Source organism: Ranitomeya variabilis, chromosome 3 (assembly GCF_051348905.1).
Source record: "Ranitomeya variabilis isolate aRanVar5 chromosome 3, aRanVar5.hap1, whole genome shotgun sequence".
Classification (NCBI taxonomy): domain Eukaryota; kingdom Metazoa; phylum Chordata; class Amphibia; order Anura; family Dendrobatidae; genus Ranitomeya; species Ranitomeya variabilis.
Window position 1 is genome coordinate 509,193,791 of NC_135234.1, and position 18,941 is coordinate 509,212,731.

Genomic DNA, 18,941 nt, shown 5'->3' on the forward strand with positions numbered 1-18,941 from the left:
AATGATCCCCGGCTACTTCTAGTGTTGGCGTTAGGAGTAGATATATGGTCAACCCAGTTACCACTGCCCTATGAGCTGGATTTTTGTATTCTGCAGACTTCCACGTTCCTCTGAGACCCTCGCCATTGGGGTCATAACACCCCTCCTCCCTGGGAGTTTACTATGGGCAGCGGACGCGTTGAAACACTGCGTCCGCTGCCCACGTTGTGCAAAAAATCACTACTGTCCGTCGGTGCGCCGACGCTTTGTGACGGCCCCGTACCGACGGAAGTGTGAAAGAAGCCTTAATCAGGGATGAATGCCAAGCAGCAAACTTATTGAGTAACAACAATACATGCAATGTGAAGAAATATTACTATTCATCAAATTAATGTAGTCCCATAAATACACAAATACATTCATATTGGTCTAAATTTAAATTTATTACCAGTTAAGGTTTTTCATTAATCTTGAGAGCATCATATCTTGATTATTACAGTACACTTACATTACGTGTATATTACACATTAAACTCACAATTGATGCTTTTAACAATACCAAAGTATGCAAAAATTCAATAGTCAACCACTTGATTTTTACTGCATTGTGTGTCCTGCAGCAAGTTATCGGAGTAACCTAAAATTCATACAATTGGACAAAAACAAAATGAAAATACAACTGGATAGCAATTACAGCAAATGAGGTTTTATTTTTCACATTTACGTAACTTTTTTTTTAATTATTAATTCTTCATAGTTAAAAGTGGGCTTTAAAAATCGTACATCTGTTTTTCAATTTGCTAATGCAAGCATGATACTTGTTACATGGACTCATTTCAATGACAAAAAAGGGGTTTTATAGAATTTTGCAAAAACGAGTAGAGGGCGGGAAATGTATTACAGTACCAAATTAAGCATCCCTCATCTACAGTATTGAATCCCTGGCTGATCCACTGTCACTGCTTTGGAGGTCCCACTAATCCATTAGTGATGAAGCCACATTTATCATTCTCGTGACCCCTGAATTTAATTGCTGGCCTTAAATGGTGATGCTGACATGTGACCACTGAGGTCAGTGATTGACTGCAGCGGTAACATGAATGATGGATGTGCCATAATCATGCGGAACCAATTGTGACCACTGAAGCAGCAAGAGATTGAATAGGTCTATAATGCTTATCTTTCATTTCCTGCCCTTAGCTAATTAAAAAAATATCCAGAAAACCTCCTTTGCAATGACCCAAAATAGTTACTGTTTCCTGCTACATTACAGGAAAAATTAACTTCACCAGCCCTTTAAATATAACTGTGGTAACGGTGGAACTGTTGTAATGGTAATTGTATTTTCTCATGAATTCCATTTGAATACAACATGTGACACCAATAGATAACTCATTCCAATTGTGGTGGAAACGATCATCATGGGGAATCCCAATCTGAAAAAGAAGAAAGTAGTATTTCAATATGAGTCTTCTATGATATAAATATTGTCATATTTGTTTGATTACATCACAAAACACTTAACTTAGGAGGTAGCCATGTATTTGAAATGGCACATATAATATTGTCTGGGGAATAGTACATATAATCAGTGTCAGACTGAATTGCCATGGGCCCACCAGTAACATTGAATTTAGGGGTTCTCACTTCTCACCTGCATACAATTATTACACTACCCTTGTTCACAAATTTACCTTAATCTCTATATAATAAATAATAAACTGAGTAGTATGGTTGGGGGCCCAGATCTGCCCAGGGGCCCACTGGGGGATTACCATGTTTCCATATGGGCCATTCTCAGCCTGCATATAATATTAAGCAGTACAGTATACATGTTAGAAGTTTTCATGGAAGCACAGAGTACAAACAGGCTGCCTCATTACAAAAAGCTTAATTGTAGACTGAAATGTTGCAGGAAAAGACTATATCTTTAAAAATGAGCCAGATAAGGCAGAAAACAATCCTGAATAGTGAAGATGAGTCAGTTCAATAGACCTCTCAGGCTTCCTCCTGACTTATTTGCTTATAAGGAGAGATTTTAAAAGGTAGAAGCAATGTAAATTGTTCATTGTTTTGTTTATATGTCTTTAATAAGTTAAAAATCTTAATAAAAATAGTTGTAAAAAAACCCAAACTATACTGTTTGGAATAATCCATTGTCACACACTACAAATATATTTTTCTTTAATATAGATACATACACCCTGGAAAATGTAGCCCACTATATCCTAAAAGTCATTAAAAGGGGTGGTCTGGAACCTTAAATTTATTTTCTAAATATCTATACTTACACCGTATCCATTTTTTGTAATGAGCTTTATTACAAAATACCCCACACTTTTTCCCATCTACCTAATCTCTAAAAACATTTTTTTTTTTACTGTACTTCCTGTGATGTATCGTTTTCTTGACGTCACAGGAGGCTGGGGCTGCACTCATTCCCTGCAGACACCATCGTCCCTCTTAGAAAAGGACATCACAGGGGGCAGTGCTGCAGTTACTCACTAATTTGTTGTTTCGCCGCCCCCTCTGAAGATGTCATAAATCCTGGGTGATGGACGCTGTGAAAGATGCAAGTGCAGCACCAGCACTCTGCTTCTACTTAAGCTACACCTTCTGTGAAAGAAGACATCATCAGGGAGGGAGTGTCGACAGAAGCAGTGAGCGATATTGGCGTTTCCCCCTGATGTGAGGGTGGTGCTAGAAGCTATTGGGAGGCGCTTGTGTCCCTCACTGCTTCTATCTCCACCATATAATGATGTCTACTTTCACAGAAGCTTTGCTGGGGGTGATAGAAACAAAGTGCGGGCGCTGAACTCACATCTGCGCCAGCCATCAGTGAAGTCACATTTGAGACCATTCTCAAGCTAAAAGTCATGGGAAGTACAGTAAAAAAAAGAAAAAGCTATTTAGAGATTAGGTAGAAAAGGAAAAGTGTGGGGTAGTGTGTAATAAAGCAAATTACAAAAGTGGCTAGGGTGTAAAGATAGTTAGAAAGTACATTTTAGGTGCCAGACCACCCATTAGCCATTATCTATATATATAATTGTCTAAGGGTTTAATTGTCTGTCTGTCCTGGAAATCCCGCATCTCCAATTGGTCGAGGCCACCAGGCCTCGACCAATCAGCGACGGGCATTGTCCTCCACTGCTGTCAAGTGCCGCCATTGTGTAGTCTAAGGGTCTAATTGTCTGTCTGTCTCGGAAATTCCGCCTTGCTGATTGGTCGAGGCCAGCCGGCCTTGACCAATCAACGATGGGCACAGTCTGCCGCGAATTCTGGAATCATCATTGTCCTCCACTGCTGTCAAGTGCCGCCATTGTGTAGGGTGTGTGCCTGCGTCTCCCTGTATGGGCGGCATCTCCCTGTGTTTCTATCTTAGAATGGGTCGTAAACGAAAATACGCCAATGAGGATGACAGAAAAGCAGCAGCAACAGCAAGAAAACGGCAACATCGGGAACAGGAGACACCACAACAAACTGCCGCCAGACAAGCCCAGGATGTGGAATCTCACAGACAACGTCGCCAACAGGAGACACCACAACAAACTGCTGCTAGACATGCCCAGGATGCGGAATCTCGCAGACACCGTCGCCAACCGGAGACACCACAACAAACTGTTGTACGACAGAAACATGATGATCGCCAAATTCATAAAAAACAAATGCTCTACCAACTAAGGCATGACCAGGACAATATTCAACAACTTGCACATTACGTAACAGACAATAAAAGTACAATTCATGAACACTACTGTGGGAATATGAATATAACAGAACCAGAACACATGTTTCAAGAGAGGAAACAAAGAAGGGCTAATTAGCACTAAATAGTGTAAAAAGACCCAAAGCCTACAAAGAAGGCCACCCACTCCATTCTAATAATAGAGACAAAGAGGATAGAGGAGTATAATGGGTATATAAATTTATTAAATATGCAAAATGTAAATACATGCATTAAACCACATAAAAATAGAATGTATACAAAATTACATACAAAGTGCATGAGGATGGAAAAATGGAAACAGATTTCCCCCCGGTGTACGGAGCCCAAATAATGAACCGGTCTGCAGATATCAGCAGACTGGTAATGTGCAAAGCTGCAAGAAGCCACCTAACTCATGGATGCAGTGAAGTGACACACAGTCACTAGTAGTAGGCAATGAAAGATGGTGCTTACCGCAAATAAGGTGGGCTGACCAGAACACCGGGCTGGAACCAGGGTGGAGAGACCCCCGACGCGCGTTTCGCTTAAGTAATTTACCGCTTTATCAAGGGAAGATATGGTGGGGTGGGAATATGAATGCAGTTTGCTCTAAATGCGACTCTCTGAATTTCATTGATGAAAAACCATCTGAGAATCAGTTTACTCAATGCTGCCAAAAAGGAAAAGTTATGCTACCGAGACCTCACTACTCAGATCTGTTTGAGCAGTTAATGAAAGGAATGCGTCATCACAAGTCCTGCGCGGAAAGGACCTGCCGTGACGTCACGGTCATGTGACCGCAACACGGTCATGTGACCGCAACACGGTCATGTGACCGCAACACGGTCATGTGACCGCGACATCATCACAGGTCCTGTGCGACAAGGACCTGCCGTGACGTCACGTGTCATGGATCCCAATGGCTGGGGATCGCACTGGACAAGCAAAATAACATAAATAACGGACAAGCTCTAGGGTGATGGAACCTGGGCTGACCGCTGCCCTACTCCTGACAAACACAACTAGAAATAGCCAGGGAGCGTGCCTACGTTGATTCTAGACGCCACGCGCCAGCCTAAGAGCTAACTAGCACTGCAGAGGAAATAAAGACCTAGCTTGCCTCCAGAGGAATGAACCCCAAAAGGTATAGTTGCCCCCCACATGTATTGACGGTGAAATGAGAGGAAGGCACGCACATAGAGATGAAAATAGATTTAGCAAAATGAGGCCCGCTATAACTAGAAAGCAGAATGATACAAAAGGGGTCTGAGCGGTCAGCAAAAAACCCTAATCAAAAACCATCCTGAGATTACAAGAACCCATGTGCCAACTCATGGCACATGGGGAGAACCTCAGCCCACTAGAGCTACCAGCTAGCATAGAGTCATAATTAGCAAGCTGGACAAAAAAACCAAACAACTAAAAAACAGAACTTAGCTTATCCTGAGAGATCTGGGAGCAGGTAGTCAGGAACCAAACTGAGCACATCAGAGTACATTGATAGCCGGCAAGGGAATGACAGAAAAGCCAGGTTAAATAGGAAACACCCAGCCTCTGATGGACAGGTGGAAAGCAGAGACAGCAACCCACCAAAGTCACCCAGTACCAGCCGTAACCACCAGAGGGAGCCCAAAAACAGAATCCACAACAGTCACGGTCATGTGACCACGACGTCGTCACGTGACCGCGACGTCATTACACCCTGGGACCGGAAGCTGCCGCCTGCACCCCACACAGGTGACAGAGCTACAACGCGCCTGCGGAAGGTGAGTATATGTTTATTTTGTATTTTTTTTAACCTGTGTTATACATGGCTGGGCAATATACTATGTAGCTGGGCAATATACTACATGGCTCTGTGCTGTATACTACGTCACTGGGCAATATACTAAGTAACTGGCCAATATACTACTTGGCTGGGCAATATACTACGTGGCTGGGCAATATACTACATGGCTGGGCAATATACTACGTAGGCTGGGCAATATACTACGTGGCTGGGCAATATACTACGTCACTGGGCAATATACTACGTCACTGGGCAATATACTACGTCACTGGCCAATATACTATGTCACTGGGCAATATACTATGTCACTGGGCAATATACTACGTGGCTCTGTGCTGTATACTACGTCACTGGGCAATATTGTCATGTCGGACGCTGTTCAGACCAGGTCGTCCGACAGACAGAGGTAGTTCCGCTTCTGACCACTATTTGCTCATTGGCGTCGGCTAGATTTTGTCTAGCTGTTCCGGGGTTAATTTACCTGATCCTTGGATTGGAAGCTGGGCCATGCCCACTGCCTTTAAAAATAGCTCTCCTGATCATTGGGCGTCACCGATTATAGCTTCTGTCTTGTGCGTTGTTATCTCAGTCTGGTGAGGAGAGCTGGTGGTTGGAGATTCGTTGCTGGTGGTGTATTTTCCTTTGTCTTATTTACTCCTTCCTATATTTGTATTTATTTTGCCCTGCACATTTATAGTGTATTCCTGAGTGACTGCGGCGTGGTGTATATTTTCCTTTATCCTTGTCTGTGCTAACTGTGGGTATTAGGGAATAACATCTTCACTGGGTGGTGGGCGGAGGTTTCATCCTAGGGCTGAGCTCAGGAGACAGGGTGAGGTTCGAGGCCTGGACATGCACACCTTCAGTGTAAACTTCAGGTAGAGGGTCAGTCAGGATTTTCCTAGTCTGAGGGAAATTGCAGGGGCCCGGGTTATTAGCTCTCGCTCACCTAGCACCTCCCTGACATTATAATCAGCCCAACAACACAAAAGAAAAAAAAAAGGGGTTTCTTTTTTTGTGTGTTTTGTCATGGATCCCATGACTTCCATAACCCACCAGTTGGAGGCGCTGTCCCTACAGGTCACGGAGTTAAGGGGGGCAGTACAGCAACAGGGACTAGCAGTGTCTAATGTGCAAGCTGGATCGACAGGAAGAGCTACTGAGCCTAAATTTCCTTTGCCTGAAAAATTTGCTGGGGAACGCAGTAAATTTGTTTCTTTTCGTGAAGCTTGCAAACTATATTTCCATATGCGCCCGATATCTTCAGGTAATGAGGATCAGCGTGTGGGCCTGGTGTTGTCATTGTTGAGTGGGTATCCCCAAGCATGGGCGTTTTGCCATCTGATTCTGCTGCATTTGACTCTGTGGAGAGTTTTTTTTCCTGTCTTGGGAAAATCTACGATGAACCTGATAAAATGGCTCTAGCAGAATCTAAGATACGCTCTATTCGCCAGGGGGAGGGAGTTGCAGAGGATTACTGTTCTGAATTTCGTCGCTGGGCGATCGATACCCAATGGAATGATGCAGCATTGTGGAGTCAGTTTATACATGGGATTTCTGGAAGGGTTAAAAAAGCCCTTCTAATGTACGAGACTCCTGCTTCTCTAGATTCCGCTATGAGTCTGGTTGTCCGCATTGATCGCCGTTTGCTTCAGGGGGAGCATGAGACACCGCCTATGGGAGAAGGTTTAGGTTCACGTGAGGTTGCTGCAGGTGAGCCCAAGGAGCCTATGCAAATCGCAGGGGTGTCACATGTGAAGCGTCCAGTCCCTGAGCTCAGGAAGCAGGGAGCCTGTTTTTCTGTGGTAAAACGGGTCCTTTTATTAACATCTGTCCTCTGCTGCCTAAGAAAAACGCAACGGTGGAAAACTTCTAAGCTCAGAGGGTGTGGAGGAGACCAGTCTGAGCTTATGTATATCCTCCATGGTGGTTTCCCAGTGCATGCTCCCTGCTAAGGTTTTTATCGCTGGCAGTGAGCTGCCAATTACTGTTTTTGTGGATAGTGGTTCAGCCACAAATCTCATTGATGAGGAGTTTGCGCGCACAGCAGGTTTTAGGATTGAAAAACTGTCTCATCCTATCCGCGTGGTCACCATCAATGCTGCTCCTCTCTCTCAGGGGGAGATTACTGAATTTGTGGCTGAGGTGAAACTCCACATAGGAGTTCTACATTCCGAGCGGGATACATGTAAGGTGCTCAGGAATGTTCCTGCTCAGGTGGTTTTTTGTTTTCCTTGGTTGTCTATGCACAACCCGGTAATTGACTGGAAAACTCAGGACATAATTCGGTGGAGCGAGTTCTGCCAGGAGAATTGCCTGGCCACATGTGTGGCTGCGGTGACTTCAAGCGTTCCAGAGTCACTTCAGGATTTTGTGGATGTGTTCTCTGAGAAGGGTTGTTCAGAGCTGCCGCCACATCGTCCTTATGACTGTTCTATCAGGTTTAAACCAGGGGCCAAATTGCCTAAAGCAAGGATGTTTAACATCTCCGGTTCGGAGAGACAAGCGTTAAAAGATTACATTGCTGAAAGCTTGAGCAAAGGGCACATCGGGCCGTCATCCTCGCCGGTGCCAGCAGGGTTCTTCTTCGTGAAGAAGAAAGATGGCGGATTACGCCCGTGTTTGGATTTCAGGGAGTTGAACCAGATTACGGTTCATGATCCATACCCTATGCCTCTGATTCCAGATTTGTTCAACCAGGTAGCAGGTGCTAAGTGGTTTACCAAGCTTGACCTCAGGGGGGCATACAACCTCATAAGAGTCCGTCAAGGTGATGAGTGGAAGACGGCTTTTAATACCCCTGAGGGTCATTTTGAAAATTTGGTGATGCCGTTTGGGTTGACTAATCTCATCCACTTGAGAGGGGCATGGTCCGTGACCAGCTTAAACTGCCAAGCGTCTGTCCCCCAGGCAGGCTCGCTGGGCATTGTTTTTCACGCGGTTCAATTTTGTGGTCACTTACAGACCCGGGTCTTAAAACACTAAGGCTTATGCTCTGTCCAGGTGTTTTCCGGGGGGAGAACCTCGGGAATATCCAGTACCCATCCTCCAAAAGGGTGTTGTGGTTTCGGCTCTCACTACCAAGGTTGAGGCTGAGATTGCCGAGGCTCAGGAGGAGGTACCATCTGAGCTTCCCATCAACAAATCTTTTGTACTGCTTCATCTCCGCCTAAAGGTTTTGGCGGAGCATCATGATGCTGTCCTGGCTGGTCACCCAGGGGTTAGAGGTACCTTGGAGTTGGTGTCATGTCGGTTTTGGTGGCCCAAGATCCGACAGGACGTGGTCTCATACGTGTCAGCTTGTTCCACGTTCGCTAGGGCTGAGATGCCCCGCTCCCATCCTGTTGGCACACTACTTCCTCTCGAGGTACCTAGTAAGCCATGGACGGAAATCTCCATGGATTTCATCACTGATTTGCCCTCATCAGCTGGAAACACAGTCATCTTAGGGATTGTTGATCGGTTTTCTAAAATGTCGCACTTTGTGTCTTTGCCTGCGTTGCCTAACGCTAAGACTCTGGCCCAAGTATTTGTGCAGGAGGTGGTCAGACTTCATGGGGTTCCGTCTGACCGTGTCTGATAGGGGGTCTCAGTTTGTGGCAAAATTTTGCAGAGCGTTTTGCTCACGGCTGGGAATCAAGCTATCTCATTCTTTGGCGTTTCATCCTGAGTCAAATGGTCAGACTGAGCATATGAACCAAAATTTGGAACAGTACTTACGCTGCTTTGTCTCTGATAACCAGGAGGAGTGGTCTACCTTTCTTCCTTTGGCTGAGTTTGCCATCAATAATCACCGCCAGGAGTCGTCTGGGGAGTCTCCGTTTTTTTGTGTTTACGGGCTACATCCTCAATTTTGTACCTTGAGTCAGAGGGGCTCTTCCGGCGTTCCGGAGGAGGACCAGTTAGGAACACTATTGTCATCAGTCTGGAGGAGAGTTAAACAGCGCCTGTTGAGTGTGGGTGCTAGGTACAAACGTGTGGCTGACAGTAGGCGTGTGCCAGGTCCGGACCGGAGTGTGGATGACTGAGTGTGGTTATCCACAAAAAACATAAGACTCAAAATACCATCTCTTAAATTGGGTCCACGGTTTATTGGTCCATTTAGGGTCACCGCCGTCATTAACCCAGTAGCGTACCGATTGGAGCTCCCTACGGTGTATAAGATACACAACGTGTTCCACAGGTCTCTTCTAAAGAAGGTGGTGGGTTCTGTGGACGCGGCACCTATGCCACCTCCAGTCTTGGTGGATGGTAATTTGGAGTTTGAAGTCTCCAAGGTGGTTGACTCTCGTGTAGTGCGTCACACTTTACAGTACTTGGTACATTGGCGTGGTTACGGGCCTGAGGAGAGGTCCTGGGTACCAGCCTCGGACGTTCATGCTGACCGGCTGGTCAGGTTGTTTCACCGCCGTCATCCGGACAAGCCGGGACCTATTAGCCGTGAGGGCCCTGGGGTCCCTCATAGAAGGCGGGGTACTGTCATGTCGGACGCTGTTCAGACCACTATTTGCTCTTTGGCGTCGGCTAGATTTTGTCTAGCTGTTCCGGGGTTAATTTACCTGATCCTCGGATTGGAAGCTGGGCCATGCCCACTGCCTTTAAATAGCTCTCCTGATCATTGGGCGTCACCGATTATAGCTTCTGTCTTGTGCGTTGTTATCTCAGTCTGGTGAGGAGAGCTGGTGGTTGGAGATTCGTTGCTGGTGGTGTATTTTCCTTTGTCTTATTTACTCCTTCCTATATTTGTATTTATTTTGCCCTGCACATTTATAGTGTATTCCTGAGTGACTGCGGCGTGGTGTATATTTTCCTTTATCCTTGTCTGTGATAACTGTGGGTATTGGGGAATAACATCTTCACTGGGTGGTGGGCGGAGGTTTCAGCCTAGGGCTGAGCTCAGGAGACAGGGTGAGGTTCGAGGCCTGGACATGCACACCTTCAGTGTAAACTTCAGGTAGAGGGTCAGTCAGGATTTCCCTAGTCTGAGGGAAATTGCAGGGGCCCGGGTTATTAGCTCTCGCTCACCTAGCACCTCCCTGACAAATATACTACGTCGCTGGCCAATATACTACATAACTGGGCAATATACTATGTGGCTCTGTGCTGTATACTATGTCACTGGGCAATATACTACGTGGCTGGGCAATATACTACGTGGGCTGTGCAATATACTACGTGGACATACACGCAGCCGCAACCAATCAGCGACGGGCACAGTCCGGCCGAGATTTAGTCCCTCCCTACTTCTGTCCAGTCAGTGCCCGCTCCATACTCCCCGCCAGTCAGCGCTGACACAGGGTTAATGGCAGCATTAACGGACCGCGTTATGCCGCAGGTAACGCACTCCGTTAACGCTGCTATTAACCCTGTGTGACCAACTTTTTACAATTGATGCTGCCTATGCAGCATCAATAGTAAAAAGATCTAATGTTAAAAATAATAAAAAAACAAAAAAACCTGCTGTTCTCACCTTCCGTCGTCTGCCGAGGCACGCGCGGCTGCCGCCAGCTTCCATTTCCAGAGATGCATTGCGAAATTACCCAGAAGACCGCTAAGTCATCTGGGTAATTTCGCAATGCATCGCTGGGAGCAGAAGCCGGCGGCAGCAGCACGTGCATTGGGACAGCTTTGCTGCACGCCGGTGAGTGAGTATATAACTTTTTTAACAGGGATATGGTGCCCACACTGCTATATACTATGTGCGCTGTGTTATATATGGTGTGGCTGCTATATACTACATGGCCAGTGTTATATACTGTGTGGGCTGTGTTATATACTGCGTGGGCTGTTATATACTATGTGGCCAGTGTTATATACAACGTGGGCTGTGTTATATACTATGTGGGCTGTGTTATATACTGCGTGGGCTGTGCTATATATTACGTGGGCTGTGTTATATACTGCGTGGCTGCTATATACTACGCGGGCAGTGTTATATGCTGCGTGGGCAGTGTTATATACTGCGTGGCCACTGTTCTATACTGCGTGGCCACTGTTCTATACTGCGTGGCTTGTGTTATATACTGCGTGGGCCGTGTTATATACTGCGTGGGCTGTGCTATATGTTACGTGGGCTGTGTTATATACTACTGGGCTGTGTTATATACTGCGTATCTGCTATATACTACATGGCTCCTATATACTACATGGCCTGTGCTATATACTATATGGCTGCTATATACATACATACATACATACATATTCTAGAATACCCGATGCGTTATAATCGGGCCACACACCCTACACAATGGCGGCACGTGACAGCAGTGGAGGACAATGATGATTCCAGAATTCACGGCAGACTGTGCCCATCGCTGATTCAGCAACGCGGGATTTCCGAGACAGACAGACAATTAGACCCTTAGACAACACAATGGTGGCACTTGACAGCAGTGGAGGACAATGCCCGTCGCTGATTGGCGGCCTCGACCAATCAGAGACGCGGGATTTCTAGGACAGACAGACAATTAAACCCTTAGACAATAATATATATAGATACACAGGTTCCGGGGTCAGACATTATATATACACAGGTACCGGGGATCAGACACTATATATACACAGGTACCGGGGATCAGACACTATATATACACAGGTTCCGGGGATCAGACACTATATATACACAGGTTCCGGGGATCAGACATTATATATACCCAGGTTCCGGGGGTCAGACATTATATATACACAGGTTCCGGAGATCAGATATCTATATATATAATTGTCTAAGGGGTACTTCCTTCTTTCTGTCGGCAACTTCCGTCACGGAAATCCCGCATCACTGATTGGTCTCGCCAGCTGCCTGTCATGGCTGCCGTGACCAATCAGCGACAGGCACAGTCCGATTAGTCTCTCCCTACTCCCCTGCAGTCAGTGCCCAGCGCCCGCATACTCCCCTCCAATCAGTCAGTCACCGCTCACACAGGGTTAATGCCAGCGGTAACGGACCGCGTTATGCCACGGGTTTTGTACTCCGTTACCGCCGCTATTAACCCTGTGTGACCAAGTTTTTACTATTGATGCTGCCTATGCAGCATCAATAGTAAAAAGATCTAATGTTAAAAATAATAAAAAAAAACAAAAAACCTGCTATTCTCACCTTCTGTAGTTCGACGATGCGCTCGCGTCTGCAGGTTCTGGTGCTAAGGATGCTATGCGAAAAGGACCTGCCATGACGTCACGGTCATGTGACTGCGACGTCATCATAGGTCCTGCGTTCATACCAACCCTGGGACCGGAAGCTGCCGCCTGCACCGCACACAGGCGACAGGACTGCAAGGGGCCCTCAGAAGGTAAGTATATGTTTATTTTTTAACCTGTGACATACGTGGCTGGGCAATATACTACGTGGCTGGGCAATATACTGCGTGGCTGGGCAATATACTATGTGGCTGGGCAATATACTACGTGGCTGGGCAATATACTATGTGACTGGGCAATATACTACGTGGCAGGGCAATATACTACGTGGCTGTGCTATATACTAAGTGGCTGGCCAATATACTACGCGACTGGGCAATATACTACATGACTGGGCAATATACTACGTAACTGGGCAATATACTACGTGGCTGGGCAATATACTGCGTGGCTGGGCAACATACTGCGTGGCTGGGCAACATACTGCGTGGCTGGGCAACATACTACGTGGCTGGGCAATATACTACGTGGTTGGGCAACATACTACGTGGTTGGGCAACATACTACGTGGTTGGGCAACATACTACGTGGTTGGGCAACATACTACGTGGTTAGGCAATATACTACGTGGGCTGTGCAATATACTACATGGACATGCATATTCTAGAATACCCGATGCGTTAGAATCGGGCCACCATCTAGTAATTTATATATCAGTACTGAATAATTAATTAATTGTGTCACATTAATTGCTGCAATCCTTTCCTGGAGGTGCAAGTCTCAGATTGCCTTGTAAGTATTTATTTTTATGCCAAACATTGACTGCATTAATATTAATTTTAAATTAGAATGTCCATAAAAAGTTGTAATGAAGCAGAAAGTGCCTCAAATTACATAGAATTTCATAGCCTTTAACATTCAGAAAGTGCTATTTATAGAATAAACTGCATACTTGTCACAGAAGATAGATGAAAGTTAAATCAGCAGAATACAGTTATACTGCAGGGGTATTTCATGCAATAAGTTAAAACGTAGTACTGTACCCAACTAATTAATTGGCTGCATGCTTACACCAACTTATGAGTCATTACCTGCCATCTCTAAAATGGTATCATCTACTGAGCATTTTTTTCAATTTATTGAATTTCCTTTTTAGAACACAGTTTGCTGAAGTTTTACTTCTGACAGGTAATGCCTGCAAGTATGGCCAGTGAACAAAATCGACAACAGAGGGAAATCGCCAATATGAATTTGAATATAAAGCATTTAAACCATATCACCAACAGTCTTGTAGCACGATCTGTATGGCCATTATTTATTGAAAAATTGCCACTTTAGTGACCACTAACTGGAGGATGGGGCACTGGGCCAGTAGAAATCAATACTGTATAGGGCCGGCGTCACCACCCGGCTAACTTGGGCAAGTACCAAGGTCCTGAGAAAGCAGGGGGGCCTATTGACCATCGGGGACACCTCTACACTATAGGACCCGTGAGTTGGGGGCACAGTGCCAACGCTGCCACTGGCCCCCCCACCCATCATGCTTTTTAAACTGTTTAAAATACTTACCTCTCAAGGTAGAAAGCATGATTACATTACTACAATGCAGTAGTTCAGAGGGTAAGGAGATGTTGAGGAGATCAGAGCTGCAGCCAGCAAGGAGTGAGGAGAGGTGAGCATTTGATTATTTATTTTTTCATGTACGGAGCATTAAACTGGGCCCATTCTCTATGGGGCATTATATGAGATCCATCATTGTGTATGTACCATTATATGGGGTCCATTATTCTGTATGGAGCATTATATGGGGTCAATCATTCTGTATGGAACATTATGAGAGGTTCATCATCCTGTATTGAGCATTATGTGGGGTCCATCATCCTGCATGGAGCATTATATGGGGCCCATTCTATATTGAGCATTATATGGGGTCCATTATTCTGTATGGAGCATTATATGGGGCCCATTCTATATGGAGCATTATATAGGGCCCATTCTATATGGAGCATTGTATGGGGCCCATTCAATATGGTGCACTGTATGGGGTCCATTATTCTGTATGAAGCATTATATGGGGACCATTATTCTGGTGAGGATTTGCCACTTTCTGAGCTATTGTAGAATTTACAATAAATATCACTCATGTAATGTAAGTAGTAAGTGAAATCTCAGGCATTGTACTATAATTTTTTTCTGTGCAGTATCTGTGTATCATGAATTATGGTTGGTGATAAAGGGGCCCAAAAAAGCCTGGAGCTGGACCTGACCATCTTAAAAGGGTTTTGTGTAATCAGATAACCATTATAAACTCAACTCATTCAATTATGTGTCTAATAACTCTTTAAGCCCCTATGCTGTTTGCACCTTCCTGACCAGGCCAAAATTTACCATTCTGACCAGTGTTACTTTATGTGGTAATAACTCTGGAATGCTTCAACATATCTCAATGATTCTGAGAATGCTTGTTTTGTGATATGTTGTACTTCATGTTACTGTTAAATTTTGGTCAATATTATTTGCACTTATTTATGAAAATATTGAATACCACAAAAAATAGAACTAGATTAAAAAATAGATCTACTTTAACTCAATTATTTTTTTTAGTAAGTTAGAAGAGTTAAAGGTTTATGAGCAAGTGTTATGTTTCTAAGATAATTTACTAAACCAATTTATTTTTTTTAAGAGACTACATCACTTTTGAAGTGACTTTGAGGGAACCTATGGGACAGAAAATAACCCAAATACAACCCTCAAAGTGTGTAAACCCACATTCAAGAAGTTTATTAACCCTTCAGGTGTTTTACAGGAGTTAAAGCAATGTGGAATGAAAAGATAAACATTTTAATCTTTCCCACAAAAGTGTTCTTTTAGCCTAATTTTTTTTATTTTCACAAGGGTAACAGCTACCAGGAGGCAGGCCAGTACACCAGGATATGTGGAGGGGGCAGTAGGAGGGCAACAACCCAGCAGCAGGACCGCTACCTCAGCCTTTGTGCAAGGAGGAACTGGAGGAGCACTTCCAGAGCCCTGCAAAATGACCTCCAGCAGGCAACAAATGTGCATGTGTCTGCACAAATGGTTAGAAACAGACTCCATGAGGATGGTCTGAGCACCCGATATCCACAGATGGGGGTTGTGCTCACATCCCAAAACTATGCAGGATGCTTGGCATTTGCCACAGAACACCAGGATTGGCAAATAAGCCACTGGTGCCCTGTGCTCTTTACAGATCATGGAGCACAATCTGCTGGCTGCAACATCCTTCAGCATGACCGGTTTGGCAGTGGGTCAGTAATGGTGTGAGGTGGCATTTCTTTGGAGGGCCACACAACCCTCCATGTGCTCACCAGAGGTAGCCTGACTGCCATTGGGTACCTAGATGAGATCCTCAGACCACTTGTGAGACCATATGCTGGTGCGGTTTGCCCTGGGTTCCTCCTAATGCAGAACAATGCCAGACCTCATGTGGCTGGAGTGTGTCAGCAGTTCCTGCTAGATGAAGGCATTGAAGCTATGGACTGGCCTGCCCATTCCCCAGACCTGAATCCAATTGAGCACATCTGGGACATCATGTCTCGCACCATCTGGCAAAGTCACTTTGCACCACAGACTGTCCAGGAGTTGGCGGATGCTTTAGTCCAGGTCTGGGACGAGATCCCTCAGGAGACCATCCTATGCCTCATCAGGAGCATGCCCAGGCATTGTAGGGAGGCCATTCAGGCTCAAGGAGGCAACGCGCACAACTGAACATCATTTCCTGGTCTTGAGGCATTTCCACTGAAGTTGGATCAGCCTGTAATTTGATTTTCCACTTTGATTGTGAGTATCATTCCAAATCCAGACCTCCATGGGATACTCTTTTTGATTTACATTGATCATTTTATGTTTTATTGTTCTCAACACATTCCACTATGTAATGAATAAAGATTAGCAACTGATATATTTCATTCAGTGATATCAGGGATGTGGTATTTTAGTGTTCCCTTTATTTTTTTGAGCAGTGTATATACAGTGGTCCTGTGTACAATGTCACCAATGATCACTGTATAACCTTTACACTGACACTTATATACAGACCTCCTGTGTATAATGTCATTGATCACTGTATGTACAATATATACAGCTCTCATGTGTTTAATGTCACTGGTGATCACTATTTCCTGTACAGTGTACACTATATTCAGAGCTCCTGTGTATAAGGTCACCGGTAATCACTGCATTACCTATACACAGACACTGCATGCTAAGTACAGATCTCCTGTGTATAATGGCACATATGGTGATATTAGTCTTGTTTTTTTATTAATGATCAGTATTGTAGTATTCAGTCACTATGTGGTGGTAATATGTTGTCCAGCCATGGTGTGGCGGTATTTATTTCATGTATGTGCTGTTATTTGGTCACTATGTGGTGGTAATATATGGTCTGGTCATGGTGTGTTGGTATTTGTTCATTGTATGTACTATTATTTGGTAACAATGTGGTGGTAATATGGTGTCTGGTCATGGTACGGTGGTATTTGTTCCTTGTATGTACTATTATTTGGTAACAATGTGGTGGTAATATGGTGTCTGGTCATGGTACGGTGGTATTTGTCCCTTGTATGTGATATTATTGGCTATTTTAAAATTGAAAAATAAATAAAAATATACCAAAATTTTATTGGACATTTTAACAAATGATTAATAGGATAGAGTAGGGTAGGGCCTGGCCAAAAGTCTACCTTGTTGTGGTGGCGGCTTAAAAAATCTTTTGGCCAAAACAAAAGCTGCTGGTTATATGTGTGATCTGGTGATGGGAACGGTTATTGTGTGATTGGTGAGAAGTAGAGTTTTTCCAAGAGAAAGTGGTGAGGTGGTGAACAGTTCAAGGGGTGGAGCCTGGGTGGAGTCTCAAGGGGGTCCCAAAAATGTTGCCAGTATGGGGCTCCGAAATTCCTAGTGGCAGCCCTTTCCATCTGTATATCAATAGATTTGAACCCCAGGCTGCGCCTCATGGATGTATTTTAAGCAATGACTTAAAATGTCTTCATTAATCTTCACATACACATTTTTTTGCATCTGTGATTAAATATAGGGCCATTTTACTTGTTCCACTTTAGCTGAACGTGTGCACTTTAGAACACCTTTTTGTTCTAAATGTTGAGCTAGTGGCATGTTGCTGTGAATGGGGGTATATAGCCTTAGTTTGATGTACTGAATACTTTGGACACCTGCTTTATAAGGTTATATATTATATGTCGGAGCTATAAATTGTTATATTACTGATTGAATCTAGTGTGGGTTAGTTATTGCCATATTTTGGGCATAACTAGATATCTTACCATGTTTTATTATTTTTAAATGCTTTTATCAGTCTGTCTTGCTGTATATGTTTATGCTAATTAATAAAATCATACATTTTTATTTTATTTTGGGCGCTCCCTACTTTGTGGGCATGTATCTTTCCCTCATTTCTTTTTTGTTCAATGCTCATTAGAACGCTCTTGGAGAACCCTTATATTCAATATTGTCTGGTGGTGCCCTCCGCTTCTAATAAATAAATATATATATATATATATATATATATATATATACACACACACATATATATATATATATATATATATATATATATATACACACACTCACCGGCCACTTTATTAGGTACACCATGCTAGTAGGGGTTGGACCCCCTTTTGCCTTCAGAACTGCCTCAATTCTTCGTGGCATAGATTCAACAAGGTGCTGGAAGCATTCCTCAGAGATTTTGGTCCATATTGACATGATGGCATCACACAGTTGCCGCAGATTTGTCGGCTGCACATCCCAAAGATGCTCCATACAAGGCAGGATGGATCCATGCTTTCATGTTGTTTACGCCAAATTCTGACCCTACCATCCGAATGTCGCAGCAGAAATCGAGACTCATCAGACCAAGCAACGTTTTTCCAATCTTCTACTGTCCAATTTCGATGAGCTTGTACAAATTGTAGCCTCAGTTTCCTGTTCTTAGCTGAAAGGAGTGGTACCCGGTGTGGTCTTCTGCTGCTGTAGCCCATCTGCCTCAAAGTTCGACGCACTGTGCGTTCAGAGATGCTCTTAGGCCTACCTTGGTTGTAACGGGTGGCAAATTGAGTCACTGTTGCCTTTCTATCAGCTCGAACCAGTCTGCCCATTCTCCTCTGACCTCTGGCATCAACAAGGCATTTCCGCCCACAGAACTGCCGCTCACTGGATTTTTTTTCTTTTTCGGACCATTCTCTGTAAACCCTAGAGATGGTTGTGCGTGAAAATCCCAGTAGATCAGCAGTTTCTGAAATACTCAGACCAGCCCTTCTGGCACCAACAA

General features: G+C 44.3%; 1 protein-coding gene across 4 annotated transcripts in view; it reads right to left on the reverse strand.

Annotated features, from left to right (window-relative positions):
• Positions 1-405: 405 nt before the first annotated feature.
• OCA2 (OCA2 melanosomal transmembrane protein) overlaps positions 406-18,941 on the reverse strand; it is a 685,962-nt gene continuing 667,426 nt past the window's right edge. For all 4 annotated transcript variants that reach the window (XM_077296885.1, XM_077296884.1, XM_077296887.1 and 1 more), the window contains one exon: positions 406-1,414. In XM_077296885.1, coding sequence (XP_077153000.1) covers positions 1,327-1,414 — 88 coding nt within the window. In that variant the 3' untranslated portion in view covers positions 406-1,326. The remainder of the gene's footprint in view (positions 1,415-18,941) is intronic.